At 38.5% G+C, this 23,762-nt stretch overlaps 1 protein-coding gene across 2 annotated transcripts in view; it reads right to left on the minus strand.

Moving 5' to 3' along the window:
- LOC146000485 (carcinine transporter-like) overlaps window positions 1–23,762 on the minus strand; it is a 123,704-nt gene that overhangs the window by 44,603 nt on the left and 55,339 nt on the right. Inside the window, exon 1 of one of the 2 annotated variants that reach the window (XM_083138191.1) lies at window positions 915–1,177. The exons of the other annotated variant lie outside the window; for it this stretch is intronic. Within the exon in view, the coding sequence (XP_082994317.1) occupies window positions 915–1,118 (204 nt within the window). The 5' untranslated portion in view covers window positions 1,119–1,177. Of the gene's footprint in view, window positions 1–914; window positions 1,178–23,762 lie in introns of those variants that run through there. 2 annotated transcript variants of the gene reach the window in all.

Here is a 23,762-nt window from a genome sequence, read left to right on the forward strand (position 1 = left end):
CGATATAAACAATTGTGGGTGTCGCAGAGAGAGAATTTGATAAGGTGGGGGTCAAAATATGTGCCATAATGTGGGATAAACACGCATGCGCACACACAGACAGACACAAACACACATACACACATAAAATGTCGTTCTCACCGAAGTTCCCAGGTTCGAGTTCCGGCCTGGGCATGGGTATATTTTGTGAGTGGCCCTTCATCAATGTCATCATATCGCAACTCATCCTCATCGCCGCGATTTGCCAAAAGTTGCAGAAATGTGACGAAAATAAACTAAATCAATCAATCATTACTTTTCATCGCTGCGTTTAGTCAAAAGTGGAAGAGAAGCGACGTAAAATAAAAATATAAAATACATGTATGTAATATTGAGAGTTGACGTCACGTTGACAAGCCATAGGAAAATATAAATGTTTTCAGCACAGAGAGGGAAAGAGAGAAGGACAAAGCCGAGAATGAGAGAAGAAAGAGAGAAATAAAAAACTCCGGATAGAAGAAAATAGCCGACAGGGAGAGAGAGAAGTAAAAATGTTGAAAAAGAAGGAGACAAGGGCAAAAAGAAAGCGCTTCACAGACTTGCAAAGTGTAACGCCGTTCCTCGAGGGGATTTTTATGGATGCGAAATTTCCCGGGTGGGAAATTTTCACTTAATGTAATGGGATGACGTAAAGCGGGACTTACAAATGACAGATTCACGTCATCACCATTACAAAAGGCAAGCCAAAATCTTGAGAAAGAAAGACATAAAAAACAAAAAGAAATAGAGAGAAAACGAATAAAAACACAAGGAAAATAATAAAGAATTTTCACACTTGCAGGGAGAGTTAAGATACCCTTCCCCTTTGTCGGTGTTCATGTAAACAAAGACGAAAACATAATCTGTCAAAAGACAAACGCCAATCATTTTCTTACCTTCTTTGTTCCACACGCATGATCGCCCTTCTCTGGATTGTCCAATAAAGTACTTTCTTCTTGTATTTCCTCACTGATGCGTTCCGTCTCTTGCAAAAGTCCCCTTGCACACTCTACACCACGATTGCTGTCTTCTGGCGTCCTAACTTTCACTATTCGAGGCTTTACATTTTGTCCACCGCACAAACTCTCCGTGGCAGACATGGTTCTTATCGAACCGAACTGATCCGTTCGCGAGAGCCGATTAAGTCATATAAGCTCGAGCGAAGGCAGGAAACCGCTTTCCAACACAGATCACGTGAAAGTAAGCGACCAGCGTTCCGCCGCCAGTTATTGCAAGGTCTTCGCGCGTGGACTCGTTGAAGTCTGTTTTAATCTCCGATAAATCCCACCAAAATGATCCCGGTTTATTTCTTTCCTGTTGTTCTGGCAACGGCTCCCTTGACGCGGAATACACGGAAACTTGTAGAAGACGGTTTTGCTTGTCGCAATCCGAGGTGAAAACTGCTTCCTGGAAAATGTTTCGTTCGCTGTTCTGGGAGCAAGAGGACATGTAGCAGAACAGACCAAGGACCATCTGGATGGGAGGAGGGGAGGGAAGGCAACGGGTGTCCGATGTAATCTCTGCACGTTTTCAGGAGGAAATTGGAGAGACTGGGAGAAGCTGTTAATTAAATACAAATAAAAACAATGCTCCTATTGGAAATGGACGAGGTTACGGTGGTAGAGCATTTTCACGAACGAGTGACTCGTAATGATTTCCAAGACGTGTATCTAGTCGCTGTTATCAAGTTGCCGCCGTTTCGGTGGTTAAGCACGTTGAGTGTTCGGCTCATGATCTTGGGATCCAATCAGGCCCGTAGCTAGAACTGATCTCCAGGGGGGGCTCACGGGTTATCAGGGGGGCTCACAGGTTATTAAAAGGCGCTTTGTAAACCAAGTCCATTTTTCAAAAGTTTAACAGTATTAAATGAAGGTAAATTATGCGTGTCGGGGGTCATTAAGTTAATTTAAGATATAAAACGTAGAAATATCATACAAATACTAGTTTTTTCTATATCTTCTAAAACATCTCTTGAAGTGTTAATGACTGCTACTGACACCATCCCTTAGTACCCACTTTATACTATTTTTGATGATACAGGTATTTATATCATACATGTTAAAATGTATGATATTTACTTCAATCATAGTGCTTATCGTACATTCCACCCCCGGCCGAAGCAATAAAACTCCCATTCGTTCCCAAAACTTGGGAGCTGTTGACATTTGACGCAGATGTGGAAGGAATTTGGATAATGACGTCAAAGTCACAGATTTCTGTCAAACGAGGCTGCAACAGGGGCAGGGAAGGTACAGATAAAGAAGGCTCCCTATGAAGGATCTTTCTAAAGTCTAGAGAATCTTCTAAACACTTGCCGCTGCTTAGACTTCTGCTCATAAACAGGCTGAAAGAACGAAGTTGGGAACAAAATAATATATTCTGTCTACATTTTCACTCTTCACCTGAAACAAATTAGAATACAAAATAATTTTACCTAATGTCAAGGGGGCTGGCGGCAGTGTGAGGGGGGCTGGCGACCCTGCCAGGGGGGCTGGCGACCCTGCCAGGGGGGCTCAGCCCCCCTGGCCCCTGCCTGGCTACGGGCCTGGATCCAACCTTCCGGATTCGAGTCCCAGCCTTGAAATGAATGTTCCTTTACGTTCCTCCGCGTCGATAAGAGGGAGGGTCCGGGGAACACTGCCCCCTTAAATCCGCCATTGCCCCTAAAGCTTTCCGTGGCTTAAAGAAAATGTTACTTTAATGCTTTTAATAAATCAAATTATTTTTTAAACTTTCCATGTAGATCAACTTTTTAGTTATTATACTTGTTGGTACATACACGAAGTTAAATGCAATCGTACAGTAAAATATCGTTAAACCGGACAAATTGGGGGGGGGGCGGAATAAGTTGACCGCTTTAACGAAAGTCCGGATTAACTGAAATAACCTAAAAGAACAGTAGAAAGTGCATTAAAACTCCGTTTATAGCAACAAAACACGTTTATTATGGTGTATTTAAAGGGCATAGGCCTAAATACACTATACAGTACAGTACAAAGTCTGCGTGAAACAGAATTTCATCAGTGGTTGAATGCCTTTTCTTTGGGAAGTTCTCTTGTTGACTTCTAGCCACATTTAAAACCTTGCATTCTGCTTTTTTATTTTCTTTTTGCCTTTTGCCTGTCCAGATTAAGCGAAGTCTGGCTTATCGGGGTACGGATTAACGAGGTTTTACAGTAATAATAATTTACCATATATATTAAAAGGTACTACTTTCATATTAATGAAAACTTTTATGGCATCAATACATAGAAACAATATGTCATTTATAAGCCTCATGAAGTTATATTTAAATTTGGTCCCTCAAACGCATGAGCCTATATATTCCTCATCATCGCGATTAGCTTAAAGAGGCAGAAAACGACAAAAAAATATACAAAGATGTACCAAATCCGGCCCACTTCCATTTTACACACACATACTTAAAATATTAATCCATAATATTGAAGTAAATGTTCTTCTAAGTCACTGGAAATTTTGGAGGCCACGTGGAAGCTTCGAAGGAGGCAGTGCCCCCGGCCCCCCTTAACGACGTCCCTGTAAGAATAGATGATGCGTGCAAAATTTGAAACAAGTAATTGCACTAAAATGTGTTCTTATTAACATGATTAATTACTTAATCAGTTAATGCAAGTGAAGCAAAACTTGCTTGCTAATAGGGAGTAACAAAATTTAAATTATTTTTTATAAATACAAACATATTATATACGCTTGAATGTTTTAACAACTGTTAATAGGTGTCGTTTAACTGATGGTAAAAATGATTCGCTGGCCTGTACCAAAGAGGTAGCTAAGAGACGTATTACTCAGTGTCAATGCCAGTACAACGGAGAATGGATGCACAAAATTGTCTGTGACATTGAGCGACTCGGCTCAGTCGGTAACGCGTCTGACTACCATGCTCAAGGTCCCGGGTTCGATCCCCGGCCGGTTCAAATCCGGGAACTTTTCTAACGATGGAAGCGGCCCCGGCGCCCACCCAGCGTCGAATAACATGGGTACCTGGGGGAAACCCTGGGGGGTAAAGGCGGTCAGGGGCGTGATGCTGATCACATCACCCCCACTCACGACCGGATCAAGAAAGTGTGGGGCGTTACCCCCACACCCCCTATACGCCTTCATGGCGTGGTGCTAAGCACAGGGGAGCACTTTACCTTTTATAATACGAATTTGCAACGTTATTAACTCTTAATTGATACAAATTCACTAGCCTAGCAGTCTTTCCATCACTTCATGGAATTCAACATTCATATCGCTTGAGGTTAATTCTCTGAAGACCAATAACCTCGAACTTCACTGCTATTCGTAGCTCCATTCATAAGAGCGCCGTGCATATTTTGTTGTGAGGTTGGTTATCATCTTCGAAAAGGATGTCAAGATCAAGATGTCGTTGACCTCTGTGTGGACACTTTTCCTTGTTCAAATGATTGCGAAAATGTAAACTTTTCGAAATTCTTTGCTTGTATTTTCGATCAACGTTTTCAGTCCGTCCCACATTCCTTGTACACATTAATCTCAGTGTAAAAATCCGAAGTTCAATCGACAATCTCCTTTTCTCCAGCACGAAGACCAAATTGCATGAATAACCGAGAAACGGTGGAGAATGACCTCGCAGAGAGGTGATAGGCGTTGACATTTGGTCAAAAATTCCTTACAGAGATATTTGATTTTAATTTTTGTAATTTAGCGTCGTTTTTCTGTCACTTTTGGCTAATCGTGTAGACGAGGATGATATGGTGTAATTGATTAAGGGACACTCAAATAAAGAACACACGTGCCCAGGCGGGAATCGAACCTTGAACCCCTGGAGTTGTAGCGCGCTTACATAGATATGTCTTCTGTTCATCAGCAAGAAATTCCCAAAAATCCCGTTGCGGGTTTGCCGCCATTTTAAAACAGAAATTCGCCATTTTGGATTTATGCTCTTGATCGTGGAAAGTATATGTCTTACAATGATGGTGTTTATTTTATGGAGATTTCAGGCAATCGACAAGAAACACGTGTCGTTTAGAAACCAATCAGAAATAAATGCAACCTTTCAAACCAAAGCGACAAGACAAACTGCACATGTCGCTTGTCGCTTGCGCGACGCTCGGCCTGGCCGTCTTCTCAATACGGTGCATCGTGTCGTTTCGGTCTGTTGTCCGAGCATGCTCGGTGAATGTTTTGCTTTGGATTGAAGGGACCCGTGTCGCTTGTCGCTTCGGTTTGAAAGCTCTAGAAATGGGCATTCATTGTTATTATGAATAATTACGTGTTGTTTATTTAGTTGGGTTATTATTAGGCCTAATATGCACACATAGGAAACTGAAGTTTTATTATATGTAACACAACAGGAGAAAGACAATTAAAAGATCGTGTCCTTCAATTGGGTGCGCTTCTTGCATCACATTAGTTTGTTTGATAGCCTAATCGGGTCTGGGCCTAGTGTTTAAAGTGGGATCCGAACCACTGTGTAATTTGCCTTCACCACGTGGGACCCTTTCATTACAAGCCGATGACGTTACGCCATCGGTGAGCCTGGCATCACATTAGTCGGTGGCTCTCGTGATTGTTTGTATTTTGGTTGTCTCCAAACTGAAATCTTAGCCTAAATAATGAAACCGTACGTTTCAAGATCAATGCTCTAGAAGCCAAAATGTATTCTGCAAATATAGGGAATATATAATTTGACAAAATTTCAGGAGGGGCCAATGCCTGGCTACGCCAATGATTTAGAAAACCCCAACAGAAGCGCCAATGCAAGCACAAATAGTGTGAAAGATTTGTGCATCGTTTGTGCACAATGGCACATCCTGTACGGGGTCAGCCCCCAACCCCCTTTAACAGACAAGGCCTTTTCTAAATGAGGCTGAAATGGTGTCAAACGCTTATGCACAAACGAAAATTTGTGTGCACAGTAAACCTTTGGCACTATTTGTGTTTGAACTATCGATAGTGGGAGGACGGGTGCTCTCTAAATGAACATCTTTTACCCAGTATAATAATTATTCCCTTTTATTTTTCATGGATTGTAAACTTAATAAAACTTTTGGTCATCCAACCTTGAAAGTCGAGAAAGCCTGTCAAATCTGGAGATGAGATTCGACATGCTGACGAAAGTCATCGATCGGAAAGTCACTTGGCATGTCTTGGTCCTCAAATAGTTGTCGACCAACAAGTTTCAACACGGCCGACGGAACTTAAACTTTTCTTTTGTTCAGGATGTTCAAACCCGCTCATATTTTGAAATCTCTGTCTACACTACAATATTCGGAGCTTGAGCAATCTTACATAAATTTTAGGGCGACATTTGGACTACAATTCTGATTAAAAACTTTGAAGTGCAGTGGTTTGGAATTACTAGAGGTAAGCAATGGGGTACCAATATGTGGGCCACACTGTTGGAGCTCAAATTATCATAGAATACTTGTTTGTCATTGTACTTTAGCGGATCACAGAATACTTGTTTGTCATTTGGCGAAATCGGTCAACGCGTTTCAAGATGGCGAACTTTAAACTTGCTGAAATAAAACTTTGGACAATACAATTAGTACGGTTGAAATGTACAATAGATATTAACAACTTGCAAAATTGCGACAAGTTGAATAATTCCTACGAACTAACACAGTTTACAACCAAGCTAATGTCTTCCTGCTTGACATTCAAACCAATTCGAAAGCTGATCATGTCCCAATCGTTAATCTTTTTTACGTGGAAAGAGCAACTACCCACGCACCCAGCCATTAATAAGTATTGAGTTATTTACGCACTTACCAAACAAGCCTTCAGCCTTCACATTGTTTAAACAGCGTCGGAAAGTTGCTTCCGAAGTGCCTTATGACGCAAAAACCACTTCCATTTTGTCACACAAACTTTCACTCGTATTAAATAACTGTTCAACAACTCAGCAAACAAAGGACTAAGTCTAAGATAAACTAAGATACAATATGGCGCTGTAATGTTTTGGTTTCAATTTGGGTGAAAAACCTTTCGGTATTTCCCGGTAACTCCCGTAGTAAAGCTTTTTTGTTTCGGACCTCCGTGGCGGAGTGGTTAGCACAGCGCGCTACGGGTTCGATTCCCGGCCTGGCCTTGGGTGTTCTTTGTGATCGTCCCTTCATCAATTTAATCATATCATCACTCATCCTCATCTTCGCAATTAGCCAAAAGTGGAAGAAAAGCGAAGTAAAATAAACCAAATCAATTATTTTTTTATCCTTACGTAACCAGTATTGATTTCCTATTTTCCCGTACATTTTCATTAACAATCAAAATCGTGTAATTTCAATCCATTACGATACAATACGAGTTCGGCGAGCCACATACAACTTCAAGTCGACTGCAAGATCTTGCACATTTAGCGTTCGGCGCGCGTGGTTGTGAATATAGTAAAAACGAGAAGTCTACAACAAAGATGCAAACATGGATCAATAATCAATATTTTCAGTGATTTAAGAAAAACACAAATTGATGTACCAAACTTTAATAACATCTTAGGCTTCGTTTTGAGCATCACAAGCTGAAACGCTCACACTGAAATAATTTTTTCACCTTTGAGTAATAAATGGGCAGATCAGAGAAATTAAAGCAGCTTAGAACTAATTAAATCGGAACTGATGGTCACAATGAATTATGAGCATAGTTGTAAAGAGTTTTTTGAAATTTACAGAAAATTAAAAAAAATGCTTGGTTGTGCAACACAGTGGACAAATTTATATAGGTTGAGATTAAGAAACATGTAAATTTGTAAATTTTATTCTGCACTTATTCTGTATATTATATAAAATGTAAATTAATTATTTTGTTTAATGTTATCCATTCTACAAACATTTGCTAGAGTGACACCACGCCGCTAAATATGGGCAAAATTGTTGGCCGAAAGCTTTACATCTCCCCTAAATTCATGGCCGAAACTTGGTCACCCTAGTTTCAATACACTTCAATAGCAATATAAGCTCAAACATTGTAAATACGTATACGAAAATTTGTATATCATGAATGTCATTCGTTTCAAGTTTATGTGGTACAGATTGCACACACCTCTACAATCATTTGTTCCTCGAGAAATTATGGTTAGTTATGCAATGCAAGACTATTGTGATTATTGTCATATTTATTACTACATGTGATTTATTATTGGAAACTAATTGACAAGTAGTTCTTTGGAGTACCAAAGTGATAGAATTCTATCGCTCGCTCTCTCTCTCTCTCTCTCTCTCTCTCTTTGTGTATGTGTGTTTGGTGTGAGTCTATCTGTCGCTATCTCTCTACCCTATACACACAACACACACACACACAAGTAACCTTCGAAACCTTCAATTGTTCTTTTTTCTTTTTGTCCTTTTATATTTCAATGATTGACGATAGCACTTTTACTTTTTTTGTATCCTCTAAATAATTATTTCCAATTTCCTTCCGTGAACAATCAGTTAACAAAAACAAAACAGATTAATCAGGGACAAGTAACGACAAAACAGGGAAAACTGATAATAAATATCACAATTAAATTCTTAATAAGCGCTGCTGCCTTTCTTTCCTCCTTTGATGGTCTATTTATATTCTAGTCAGACGACAACCAAAGGCACGTGGCTTTGTGAACTAATGACGCAAGTATGATTTCATATTTCACATACCACTTGTGACTGATTAAGGAAATAAGGGGAAATTCAAATCGAGTTTGTTATAAAATAAACATTTTAAACACAATGACACGTGTTTTTCTTCCTAAAGCATCATTCACAGTGTAGGTATTTTAGGGCCTAACCTGGAAGTAATTTCAAAACAATTTCATCAAACGGTATCTTATAGCGAATTTTCTAGATAAAACAGTGGTGTAAAGCCTATACTCTGAGTTGGCATACGTCCAATATGGCGGAATTTCCAATGTGGCCGCCATGCATTCCTATAAGATACAGTTTAAAAAGAAATTCCTTTGCAATTACTTCTAGATTTATCTCACTTTTGAGCAAAATGTACTAGACCAGGGATCGCCAAACCGTCGATCGCGAGCTACCGGTAGCTCGCGAGGCTATTAGCTCGTAGGAGGTTAAGTAGAATTCGCAAACCCAGCAATGTGACCTCTGCCGTCAGATTTTGGAACTAATTGGGCTGGGAAGGCTTGCCTGGCCATGTGGACGCAAATGGAGAAAATACAGAAGAGTAGGCCTACATTGATTAGTGAGGAAGTGTTTTTGTCTAGAGAGGCCTAAAACTAACAACAACCCAACCTTATCCTGTGATTACAGGACATTTTTTTCAAAAATGCAAGACAAAAATAGGATCTCAAAATATGACATTCAGCGTTACATTTCGCAATAAACGCTTTCCGATTTCAATCCTCTGAGGTGATCTCTTTTGATTGCATTGAAATCTTGGGGTCACGGATTCGGTACCAGGTAGAGGCACTGTAGGTCCGGGAACCCTTGATTATTAACATAAAATGTGCATGAAAGTGGCATCCTTCATATAAGAAACAAGGTGATAATGACTAAGAAATAACTTTTCTGATTTTACTGACCTTGGTGAGAAAACTATATACTTGCTGTGGGGAAATTGAAATGAATAATTTGATTATGCATCTTAAAGCTTTTATAAACCAAGAAATAATGTGAAGAAAATCAATGCACTCCTGGTAGCTCGCCGTTTATTTTCAAATCTAAAAAGTAGCTCAATGGTTCTGGGAGTTTGGAGACCTCCTTAGACTATCAAGAATATGAGAATGCTGCCGAGACCGGAACCAGCAGAGTGATTATTAGATGTGGGGGTGGTGATCTCTTCATTTTCCACGGACCTATTTTACATTATAGGATTTCGATACATGTCTATGCAAAGTTATAATAAAATTGCCGTTGTCAGGGGCTTAATGAAACACGTTGAAATTCCTGCAACTCACGCCCTATCCTGAAAAACAATCTTGCATTGTGCATTGCCTTTTGATTTTTACCATTACCTGGCTTGTCTACCGAAATTACATAATCAAAAAAATTGCAGTAACAATGGCAATATTCTCCTGAATGTACAGCTTTCTCCAAAAGTATCAGGACAACGACATGTTATACTAGGCATCCCAACTTACACAAGGTGTTGGTGTGTTGCATGTAGAGTAGGCGTAATGTCAGGGTTGCCAAGTGTATAATAGAATAATAGGAAGCCATTATAAATACAAATAAAGCAATGGAGGTTAATTTCATTTTTTAAAAAGTCTTCATAGCAATTTAATATTTTTTTCATTGGTTACAAACGTTAATTCCTTCTAATTAATTCTGAATTTTTTAATTCACTCTCTCCGAGGCTTGTATGTAAGAAAAAAACAACAACAACGATAGAATGCAGGATACAGCTAATCCCACGTGAAGAAAGATCGAATCATGAATTATCTTCATGATGAGAGTACACATTCTTTTCGTCCTGCTTCCTCTACAATATAGCTTTGTAGGGGGGAGGGGTAGTAGACAAACAAATAGTATTTTTATGTATATTGAATTATATATTGATAGAAACACAGGCATACCAAAGATTTATATTTCGTGCATGTATGAGAGGGGATATATGATTTGTTAAGTGGTTTGTTTGTGGTTAAGAGAGAGAACGAGAAATGTATAGGGAGATGGGGGTAAAAGACGCGATTCCTTTTAATTGCAGAAAATATTGTGTACTGACAAACAATCAATTATGACTATCTAATAAATACCATATTTAATGTAGGGGAAAGCTGTTTGTTTTGTTTATGTTCAGAGCAGGTCCGCAGGATAAAATCAGTTTTCTACATGTTTTTATTTTCCATGCGTTTAATCCACTAAAACACTCATTCTAATTTCGCATTTATAAAAACGATATCCTAATGTTATATTTTCTGATTGAAATAGAGAGATGCTATTATATAATATCTCACCATTAATGTCAAACAGAACCATTTCATATAACAACAATGTGAAACAATTTAAAGCTACGAAAAGTCCTTGCCTCCGCAGAGATTTTAACATTCGACCATTGGAGTGAGAATCCAGTACGATAACCACTACTACAAGTGCTCCTTACTTCTTAAGCCATGTGAATCATCTAATCCCCCTCCTCCTCTTTTCTCTTTCGTAAAGAACACACAAAACATTAAAACAAATATTTACACAAGAGGCGTTTTAGTGGAACTGCACCAGACCGAAACGCATTCGTAATGTGCAAGGTCAGAGGAACTCTTATTAGTTATGGTGATGTGATGGATTTCTCCCTCCTCCCTCCTTTTTTTAACAGGTAAATTCACTGACTAAACGCACGGCCATGAAAATAGGCTGCTGGGCAGAATTGCGCTGGTGCCACATATGGGAAGAGCAAAGCGAGAGCGGGACAAAAATCGATGGTTCCCGCGCACTGTGTGGCAACGTCAAGCGGGCTACGTTGCCTTGGTCGAGGGTCGGACCTCCGAACACGTTGGGTTGTGGTCCAACGTGGCAACAGCGCGAACTTCTGCCACCCGCCTAATTTTATGGCGGTGCGTTTAGGCACGAGGAAACAGTTACGGAAAAACAGGTTGTGTACTAACTTGCATGCCTTGCAGCCCGTAGCCAGGAATTCTTAGTAGGGGGGGGGGCGAAGTCAATCCTAGAGGGGGCAAATTTTTAATATATTGTGTTGCATTGGCACATATAGCAGGGTACAGAGGGGCACTTGCCCGCCTCCTTCAAAAGTGATAAGTGACAGAAAAGGGATGATATCTTGAAACTCCAACGAACAATACAATTTCGAGCAACATCAAATAACAATATTTCGATAATGACTTTTCGGACTACCAAAGAATACAAATGTAAAGTTTAACATAAATAGGCTAATCTGGACTGTAGGCTATCTACTTTATATTTAGAGGTCAATAATGTTAATAGACGATTAATATGTACCAACAGCTTTGGGCTTCTCTGCAGAACTGATTAAGAAAGTCCTTTATAAATCGTGCTTCATAATGTTTCCCTCTAGTTTCCAGTATGCAAGATTCTCACTCACAAAGGAATCTAACGAGAATCCAACGACACAATTGTCCTGTGTTATGCAAGAAAAATCGAATTAATTAAATAATAATGGTTACATATTATCTACACTTTGATGAATTATTTAAAAATTTGTAATACATTTTTTGTAGACCTACTTGCTAAAACATTAAAAGATGGGTCCCTTATACTCCACCACGAATTCTATTTGCTTCAAATGAAAGACTCTTGCATCACGTTTGCCTACTGGTTACGTTAACCATTTCGATAAATATTGTGTTGTTGAAATACATGTGTTTGACACCCGACAAACAAATAGGAATCCCTTGATTGATCAATGAGTTCTCGGATTACAGTGTCATCAATCATTAATATTTCATATAAAGTTTTATAAAGGGAAATGTTGTATCCTCTTTACAGTACGAAAAAAAAATACCTTCCTTAATGACTATGGTACGAAACCGAACGATATAAGGGGCCTCCTTCGCCTTACCCCATTTCCGTGGCACGGGGTCTCTGGGCCGCTTATCGCCACTACTTTTTCAGCAGAAGCTTACAAACCCCAAATATCAGGGGTTTTTTTTATGCTGATACTGATTCCTGCCAGTCACAGAATGACTTAAGATATATGAATAAAATTAGGAGAATCCAATCCATAGCAGAAGAGTTTACATAATTATTTGTCAAAAAATTAGGTTGTGTCTGAGGTACTTTAACAGACAACGTCTGCTACAGACACAATGCAATATTATAAATATAAGAAAATAAATAGAATATAATTTGAGAGATTTTCAATCGTATTTATTTCAGTGCAGCTTTTTTCTACTTGTCATTATCTTGAACCTATATTCATAGGGTGCCGCCTGATAACAGCGACAACTTCCACAGTGTGTACAGGACATCAAGCCAAGCAACTTTTCTCAGTCACTATTTGCTCGTCTAATTCTTCTTTCGTTGTATGGCATCTTCTGTACATAATGTATTCATTCCCATTGATAGCTTCGCAGTTGCAAATGTCATTTATTTCTATACTGCCGTTTAAAATTATGAGAGCAATATATAACATGCTATGGAAACGATATCATGCAAACAGTCAGGGTTAAAACTTAACGTTCTCTTTATAAAATGGATATCATAACACACACCTATGTTGCTTATCATATTTGATGCGTTTGCATAGAGAAATGATTCATAAGATTTGAAATTGATAGTTACACTCCATAAGATGCTTAGTGTAACCCGTATCAAACTAGAAATTTTATCGCTTTCTAACCGAAATAATAAATGTTAAACACTATCACATTTTCATCGTGTTTGATAATAATTTGGGCCAGTAAGCTGCCCTACATCTTTCACTAGCCGACCTATGGTGGGATGGTTACATAACACACTACGAAGCCAGGAGTTCCAGGTTCGAGCCTGGGCATGAGTCTTCTTTGTGAGCAGAGGCGAAACCATAATTTTTTATGTGTAGAGGGGGTCAAGTACCAGGACAAATGTGCCAATAATAATAATAGTAATGTAGTGATGGTAATGGTATAATAATAGTAGCATTACAAGACGTTATTATCGTCCTAAATCATGCAAAGGGGGCAGAAGTTGGTGCTAAAGCATTTATATTTGAACAAATGATTTCAAATATTTTTTCAACACGTTCAATTTCATATTAGCTAATAATAGAAAACAAGCACACAAACTGAATTTTTGAAAGACAGAATATGCATGACGAACATTATTCTTTTCGTACATATGATACGTATAACTTTCATGTAACATACATTTTACACATATGCAACATGGAGCGACGTAAAATAAGAAATACATATGCAACATGTTAACGCTAAATTGTGTTTGTGTACGTATTCAAAGTTTCTTTAAAATATATATATTATTTAAATACATTACATGATCAATTCATCCGCCAAATTGTCTCTCAAATGTTCATGCATTTAAGCAGCAACAAACTGAAGTATATATCTGGCCTTACTTCTCTCTCGGGTAATTTAAAATGCATTACAGAAAATAATTATATTGGGATCGAAGTGAGCAGGAAAATCTTTAGATCCAAATATTTGCAATCTGAAAACAATACTGATTTAACAGAGCGCAAATAATTCCACGTGGTGCCATGGCATTCTCTTTAACATTTTTTTTTCATTTAGATCGTTTTGGTTCCCAGGGCTGATTCCCCCCCCCCCTCACCTGCTATGGCTCTGAACTTGGACTATGAGAATAGCAGATATTGAGCTTGCGAGCGAAGCCAGCAAGAAAATTTTCCGAAATGTACTTTGATTTGTATAAAATTTGAAATCGAGAGGGCAATTGCCCCTCTGTGCCCCCTGCAAGTGCCTTTAGCCGTCTGGAAGAAAAATGCAAGAAACACTTGAAAACTAATTCCATCTTGAGTATCCATTTGTCCTGCTATTCTTAGATTCTGCTAGTCATGTTTCTTTACTTCAATGTTTGCCCCCTTAGATTGGACTTCCGTCCAAAGCCCCTGCCCCCCTGTGGTTGCAACACTGTTTGTGAGTGTCTCTTCACCAATTTCACGTCATCACTCATTGTCACGATTAGCTAGATATGGCAGAAAAGCAACGCTAAGTAACAAAAATCAAATATCCATTCCCTCTCTCTGTCACATGAATCGCTATTACCAAAAGGTAGACTTGGAAACAAAAAAATTATGCAGTTCAAACTTCATACCAACACATCCAAGAAAAACATCCAAATACATTAGGCACCTTTAATACAAGACTACTCAAAATGTCACAACTGTTCTACATACTGAAAATTGCGAAAACATTTCCCGAAGTCTGAATCTGGAAGGGAATGTTTCCCCATTCTGATACGACATTATACGGAATCCCACACACCTTCATAAATCACAAAATCAATAAATGTCTTTGTTATGTTACTAGAGTAATACAGGATATAATTGTAAAGATTAGTGAGAATTCCAGGTAGGAATGTGTTCTGAATTTTTCACAGGGGGGCAAAGCAGGCTCTTAGGGGGGGGGGCAGTTGCCCTCCCTGTCCCCCTCTAGCTACGGGCCTGCTTGCATTTCGAGCTACTATGTTTTGTTAAGCAAAATAAGCAGAATATAACATAAATTCACAATGGCTGGCCTTTTTTCCTATCATTTAATGCTGGTTTTGTACTTCCGTAAGCTGTTCACGACGATGAGAATGAAACAGAGGAAAAATCAATGACAATAAAACTTCGCAGCGATCTGGAGGATACAGGTTAACAAATTAACTAAATACTATTACAGCATTGAATTTAATAAAGTTTGCATTTCACGTGTTATAAGTCGAGACTAAGTTGTTTCACATTGAACTGTGGAGTGAATCAGTCTTAAATTCAAATAGATAAATTTAATGTTATTTCGATTAACAAGTGAATGGCAATATGGTGGAGACTTCGTAAGGAGATGTGCCGAATGACCAACAGTGAAATACAGTGTGGCCTCTTTAATTCGAACTCAAACGGGAAACGAAAAAAGTTCGAATTAACAAAGTCATCACGTCATTAAGGATGATTTGAAGGGGAATAAACTTTTGTTTGAATTACCTAGTAATTACAATTATCAAAGTTCGAATTAAACTATGCAAAAGACCATGTTGATGGAACCAAAACGTACTGAAAATAGTGAAAATTGAAGAATAAATATCACAAAAATGCTGAATTATGTTCATAATTTTCACATGCAGAAAATCTTGCAAATGCAGAAAATAACATCTTGCATTGACTTTGGCGCATCCCACATGGTTAGTTCCCATAATTTGTTGTAAATGTGCGTTCTTGAATGATAATAAAATTTGTATGTAAAATTAAGGGAAGGTTGGCTTCATGGTATTGAACCTGCGTTCACATTCAGCTGTAGATACTAGTACAATTTTGATTAAATGTGTTTGTTTGAATTGCTGCTTTAATTCCACTTTGTGCAGAGATAGGCTAATCGTGACTGGACATCAGTTCAAAGTGGGATCCGAACCACTGTGCAATGTGGATTGAATTCACAAGTTCTTTCAGTTTTGGATTTCCTTTGAAGATGTGAAATTATTTAACTAGTGACTCGCATTGTACTTAGCATAGTTTTCATTTCAGAGAGTGGGAAAGAATTATCCCGGGTTGTGATTTGACATTCATAGCGAGCAAGTGAGATGGTTCAAGACAGAGGAGGAAAGCTTCCTCCAGCCCCTTTCAAATTGCGCCTTGCCAAGAATGATCCCGGCACAATAGGTTTCTAATTTATGATCTTTCAGGAAATACCTCAATAGTAATGCTGTTGGCTTTTAACATTAGTGAGTTTGCAACTATACATTACACTGAATACATAATGCATACAGTATGCGAAGGATAAGCAAACTTTTACGCAACTGCAAAATAAAATTTCAAGTCTTCAGCGCTCAACAGGGTTTCCATAATATTATTAAACTTACGTTGCAAGAATTAAAAGAACACAATTTGACTTCTTAAGTATTATTTAATCTTAAAACAATCCGATACAAACTCATTTGCAACTTTTGACACAAGACATTTTAAATAAATCTTCTTACATAACAAGAACGAATCGAAATCAACAACTTAAAGAAAATATCGACATTGATACAGCGTTCTTAATCTCAATGGTTCCCTGTTAATTTTATAAACTTGTGTACAACAGAAATAAAGTAAATAGTGTCATTTGTGGGTGTAGAAGATAGTCACAAGTTACGATTTCCATCTTTTTTTCAGCTACCAGTTTAGGCCACCGGAAATGATCGAGAATAAACGGTGAATGGTTCGAATATCCTGCTACTAATGTATCAGTACATAAAATACATTGTTGGGTTTATCACTGCAAGGACAAATGTTTTCTCTAGTTTATTATGAAATGACTGAGCATTTCATTGTTAACAATTAAATATATACAATTGTAAATCAAAAGCCTTGTATGGTTGGGAACATTCTTCTATAGTTTTCTTTTTTAATTTTTCGAATCCACGACGCCTTCTCCGCATGCGTCACTCGCTTGACGAATGTTGGTGGATGTTCATCCCAGGAAAGTGGAGAAAATGGACGATAACCTGTTGACAGTGACGGCGACTGGGTTCCAAAACTAAGGGGGCAAGGTGCCAAAACTGGGGGCGGGGGGGGGACAAGGACAGTTTGCTTTCCCTTGCTCCATAAGGTTTAGCATAGTGCAGGGGCAAAAGTGGCAAAAAGTGGGGGCAACTGCCTCCCTCGCCCCCCTAATCGCCGCTACTGCATGTTGTTCTTGGAACGTGAATGTCACCATCTTTAGTGTCTATGAGTCTTCCAATGAGCCGGACGATGCTACCAATTGTTTCGCGCAATCTTCATGAATTTAGGTATATTTTAAAATTAATGCTTCTAACTGTCCTCATTCATGAAAAAAAAATTGAAAAACCTAAAACTTGAATGCTCCTCGAATATGACACATCTACAGATAACCAGGCAGGCAGGAAGATATGCGCTTGGTGTGGCTGGAAAAATTTCGTGGTAAAATAAATATCGTCTTCAAAGTTTCGTTAGCGAAATTTAATTATTATTTTTTTATGTAGAATGCAATCGTTCACTTCAGATCGACTTTGAACAGTAGGTTCTGTACCGAATAGCTTCAAAACATGAATTCGATTTAAACAAACTGTCCAAAATATCTCAATTTTGACCTGTACTGTACTACTTCTTTGCGTGAATTGCAAGGTTACATAATAACAACGTCTGCCTCTCGCCGAGAACTTCCATTCAATGCCGCTACATATTAAAGGCGCGCTCTACCTCTAGAGTTAGGTGCTTGTATTCCTTTCTGTGCTGCCAATCTCGGGACGACAACGAGAACGTCAAGCACATATCGTTGTTAGCTCTCTCTCTCTCTCTCTCTCTCTCTCTCTCTCTCTCTCTCTCTCTCTCTCTCTCTCTCTCTCTCTCTCTCTCTCTCTCTCTCTCTCTCTCTCTCTCTCTCTCTCTCTCTCTCTCTCTCTCTCTCTCTCTCTCTCTCTCTCTCTCTCTCTCTCTCTCCTCTCTCTCTCTCTCTCTCTCTCTCTCTCTCTCTCTCTCTCTCTCTCTCTCTCTCTCTCTCTCTCTCTCTCTCTCTCTCTCTCTCTCTCTCTCTCTCTCTCTCTCTCTCTCTCTCTCTCTCTCCGTTAGTAGGAATGTAACTATGTAAACTATGTAAGATCGAATTTATGAAACATGAAATAAATAAGTACTGTTCTCTCAATCTTGAACAAATGTAATAATTACTGTGAGACAGTCACACTAATAATGGAAAAGAGATGCCGAGTTAATTTTTAAAATGTTGATTTATACGTCCTGTGTCTGTGAATAGAGATAGGGGGAGCTGGTGGGGCTACAGCCCTGCCCGAAATCCTGAGAAAAGAATCATATGAAAGCTGTAAAGAATTATGAACAGTGGCGGAGCGTGACCTTTCCAACAGTGTAAGCCTAGCATGATGAAGGCTTGTGTTTATTTTTGGGCTGGGTCAGTGATTTATCCACAATCATCAACCCCTTCCCCCATTTTTTCAGAACACTTCCCTGAATTTTTTCACAAAACCCTAATTTTGGCACTAAATTTAACCTTACACCCTTTAAAAACGAAGTTACACTAAATCAGATTAAATATTCTGGATAAATCCCTGAGCCTGGTGTTTTCTTTGCTAGGGTGTATATCTCCTACATTTCAACTGATAATTACGTCAGTTTTATTCCTATCACAATGAGTAACGTAACCATAAAAAAATGCAATGTTAGATAAAATGAAGAATAATGATAATAAAGAAACGAAAACAGAAAGAAACAGAAAACTGATGAATACTTTTTACAACCGCTGCATAACCAAGTATCAGCTCGTACCATGAATCACAAAATCGGGGCACTTTATTTTTCGTTTCTGTTACCGTGCCTGCTAGAGAAGTGGTGGGTGGGCCTACCTACATCCACAAGTTTCTTCTTGGCAGCAAAATCCTAGCTGGACAACGGCGTCTTCAACAAGTTCTCCACCCCACCGCACAATCATACTCGTTTTCTTTCATAATGCAGTTGTTGTTGTTCACTATAACACTACAGCAGAGGAATGACAGCCCCCTTTTCAATGGATGGAAGTCGCAAAGAAATACCGCGAGACTTTAACCATGCACACAACACATGAAAGGGGAAACAGAAACAAATCACATCCAAAAGCGGTCACTGCTCAACGCACTGATGTTTCGGACTCAGTGGGGAATATCCCTTTCGGACATAAATAAATGCCCTCTCTTGCCTTAAAATTCCCTTATATTTCGTAAAAAAAGAAAGACAAAATAAAATATGAAAGAAATGCTCGCTAATTCTGAGGATTTATCCAGAAATTTCTGTGAAAGGAGATGTAAGTGCTATCTAAGGGTAGTGTAAAAGAAAATCCTGCACCTGAAAGACCATAAACAGCCATTTCGTACGTTGTTCGAAGAGTGTTTAAACCACGGACTATGTAATTAATAATATTTTGTTCACATTTCACATGAGATTTGTAAAACTGGTTCAATATTCAGTTTTAATTAAACATTTTAATTTTTGAAAAAGTTATTGCACTTGTTAGCTCAATTACTACCAGCTGAGTTCAAATATAAACGAAAAACAGAAATCTTAATATTTCCAATGTTTGTGCTCTCCTACAAGCGAAAAACAGAAACAAGCGTTTGTATATCTAATTTTCCCGTTTCTCGCTCATTTTTAGATGTTTCTTCTTTTTCTCCTTCCTGTTAGTTTTTTGCTTCAGAATTCCCTGTTTCTGAAAAAACCTCCTTGAAACACCACTGGCTCAAATTTCCTTTGCAGCCAACCATTCATTCATACCCGACAACGCTGGAGAACCCTCCTCTTGCAGGACCTGGGTCTCGCTCGCGCGTGTTCACGGTTAGCCAGTGAAGCCAACCCAAGCATAATGGTGCTAAATCTCGCACAAGTTTCAAAAGTCGTTTGGAAGTTGGGGATATAAATTAAACAAGAGGGCCGCTGTTCGTGGTAGTTGAATTTTCTCAAACTTTTCACGTATGACGTCGAACTCATCCCGTTGGTTGAACCATTCGAATTTATATTTATTTCTTGTTACAAATAAATATTAATAATATGTAGATCGCAGAACAATTTAGTAGTATGTAGCATAATTATGGAGTTTAAACGAGACCATGGATGTCCAGAAGGGGCAAGGGGAGGAAGCTCTTCCTGGAAAATGAATGTCAACCATAAAAGAATATATTTCACACATATCATTTCATTTCAGTCACATCAAATTATGTTAATTATTGTAAGGGCGTTGCAGAAAAATGTTAACTTCAAATTGAATTTGTATCTTTTGAGGAGGCAACTTTATTATGGGGGAAATATACCTAGTTTACCCCCACCCCTGAAAAAATTACTATGCTAAATCCTCCCTGGTGGAAAGACATACTGCGGACATCCATGAACAACACTCTTTGTAAACATAAGGTTTGCAACGCTGTTGTAAGCCTCTGGCCGGAAGGTTTACACACGTGGGTTTTGGCCCGCTCTTTTCCACCCAGAGAGAGAACGGGCCTTGCACCCAGATAGGGTAGGCACTGCTCGTTCGCGGTCAGAAATTTGTAAGGCAAAATTCAGAAGGCTTCCTCAAGCAGAAGGCGGGAGATCCCATGTGCCGCCTGGCGCTGAAGTGTTGCAATCTAACAAACATGATCTCGAGCACTGGTGTCGACCCGATTTGAACTTGGAAGTTGTTTACGAATTTTTGCCAGATAATTACATACATTTTACTAGAACTAATGAAGTGTAAGCCCGACTTACACGGCTTACATGGACGCTCCGCGCCTGATTATGAAAAACCCAAAGTGATAAATTACCTTTAAAATAACCCTCAATTACCATTTTGGTATTTGAACAATTTTTAAAACAAGGATTAAAAATGCAATTTACAGTAGAAATATTTTATAGTGAATTCCGTCCCTACCAGGTCTTAGAGCTGCCTTGATGTGTAGGAAATAAATATGCTTTTCTTTACTATTCTATTCTATTAATAAACGTTATTTCTTACTTGAAATATAGTTGTGAGAAGAGATTAAAGTGAAAGTAAATAAATATAGATCATTATTTATTTGAAAGTAAGTGGCGCTCGTGCTAAAGTTAGAAGAAAATTTTAAGCAAAAATGGTTCTAAAATTAATTCACATAGTGGCATACCAGAAAAGATCAGCAGAGGTCTCCCCCCCCCACTTCGACTGTTTTATGTAAAAAAAAAAGTAATAAACTTTTCCCTATGCAACAGCATATAATATTCGCGCCCACACCGGCATCTGTTCTATACAGTAGCGAAGCGTAGTCTTACGAAGGAGGCAAGCAATGTTTCAGTACAACAAAACATGTAGTACAACGACATGCCGAGGGGAAAGATTCAAGGTTTATAGCCTCATTTACCCAGTCGCTGGATTTGTCAAAATATCGTAATAAAGTGACTGTACTAAAAATAAACCATATGATCCGCAAACGTCACATTTACTTTTTAAAAAAATCCAGGTAACGTTATTCATATGATATTAAACGTTTTGCATATGCGAACTTTCCGCATACGACTAAAGGGAGACGGAATTTCTTACTTACTTATTAGTACCTTTATTTGTTCATTATTATTTAATATGGTCAAACGGTGACCAAACCGATTTAGATAAAAAAAAATGGGAATCATTTGTTTATTTTACTATTTTACGCTGCATGATGTAATTTAGTATTTTTGGGCACCCTTAAAACCGCATTGGAGTAACTTAAACACTAAATAAAAAGTTAAACACAAACAATAAAAAATTCATTTCAAAGCAAAGAAACACATGTATAGACGATGTACTCACCACAATAAATTTCAAACTTTTGGTGTTGGTCGACCCCCTTCCACGATTTTCATTTTAACACTTATCTCTCTCGAGCTAAACGAAGCAATTTTCAATTGCTCAATAATACACCCGCACTTCACATCAACCGTTCCTAAATACGCGTTCATTCCGATAAATTCACAGCACAAAACACGAAGCAACAAACACTCACACTATCCCACGCGCTTTCCACAACTGCAAATGCAAGCATCCACACAAAACACTTTGAAATTCTCTGAAACAACAGAAAGTGATACCAACCTATTTCCTTAATTTTATCCGTCACAAAGGAAAGATATATCAGTTTGGAGATAAAAATTACGCTGAGGAATCAGAATCATTTCAGCAGAACGAGTATGTACATTAATATTTAAGTAATAAAGTGTCATTCAATGGCGTGCCCGGCGCGAAGGGGGGGGGGGATGGATGGTAGACATAACCCCCTTTTGGCCCAGTATATCTAAGAAAAAACGTCAAAGGAAGGAAAAGATGACAAAATGGGGACCGTACAAAAGACCCTGGGAACACCACTTGCGTCATAATAATAGAACTTAAAACATATTCGGGCCTCCCCGATGGCGCAGTGGTAGTGTCGTCGCCTTGTAATCAAGGGGTTCCGGGTTCGATACCCGGTGGAGGCACAAGTGTTTCAGATCCCATTTTAAACTGTAGGTCCAGTCCCGATTAGCCTTACTGTGCATAAAGTGGACTTAAAACAACAAATCAATCAATCAATCAATCATTAAAACATATTCTTGTGCTCATAATATGCAGAATGTATACGATTTACTTCTATGCCATGTACAAATATCAGTAGATAGTTCTTTCTCAGATAGCTTTATTTTCACCCCAAGTTTTATTCAAAAGCAGTCAATTTATTGATTGTAAAATTTGTAAAAGAGCTCACTTGAATTACTGCGTAAATAATTTGGCAGTTGCAAACACTGGTAGCGGTCAACACTTCTGGCGTAATTTGAGCTGGACCGACCAGGAAGCAGGGTGCAGGACCAAGGTCCGTCCAATCTTCCCTCCCTCCCTGAGAAAACTCTTCACGGGGGTGCAGAAATTCCACTGCCCCAACTCCCAATGTCAACTTTTTTTACGCGTTTTACATTTCGCGAAATCTAAAATAATTTGTAATATAATATGATATATATGGAATTTAGAACAGTGATAATAACTTCTTTTAGTTATTTTATGACTAACAATTATTATTATATTTGCGATCTTGTTTACGTGTTCATGAAGACAAATATTCGTTACTAGTGTTTGCTGGCAACGTACCCATAGATGAATCCTTCTGCTATCGGTTGAACTCGGCTATTTTCGGGAATCACGCAAGCTCGGAAAGCACAGCTTTTTGTAGAAGCTTTGTGGACGGGTTCCACCACAATTTCACGCTTCGCCATGTGACTCCTTCGGAGGCCTTATTTTCCCGCAGAACGGCTGCAAGCATTGAGGCTGGTGCTTGCTACAGAGCTGCTGGGGGAGTTTGCGGCCGCATTTTTTCGGGAAATCGAGTGCGATGGAAACTAAATACGGTTAGAACATTAAGTACATTAAATGATATTCGAATTATGCAAGCAGTGCTTGCATTGCTTGTACTATATCTTCGCCTCTGGTTCTATATATTATGTGCATATGTGTACACGAAATTAATTTTTAAGTAAGTTTACTTACTATTCGTTATTTCTTAATAAAAAAGGCCAAGATTCGTTTTTAGAAGACTGGCATATTTTTATTCATGATGCTACATAATTACAATAATAAATCGGTATTTTGTAATTAATGCATGTGTATTTTTTTTTGTCGTTTCCTTGTCAATTTTTTAAATTACATATGGAGTGGAACGAATATTTAAACAACGTTCTCCTGCTCTTTGCAAAAATACCGCTGAAAATTATAA

Source organism: Lepisma saccharinum, chromosome 1, assembly GCF_977018435.1.
Source record: "Lepisma saccharinum chromosome 1, izLepSacc3.1, whole genome shotgun sequence".
Taxonomy (NCBI): domain Eukaryota; kingdom Metazoa; phylum Arthropoda; class Insecta; order Zygentoma; family Lepismatidae; genus Lepisma; species Lepisma saccharinum.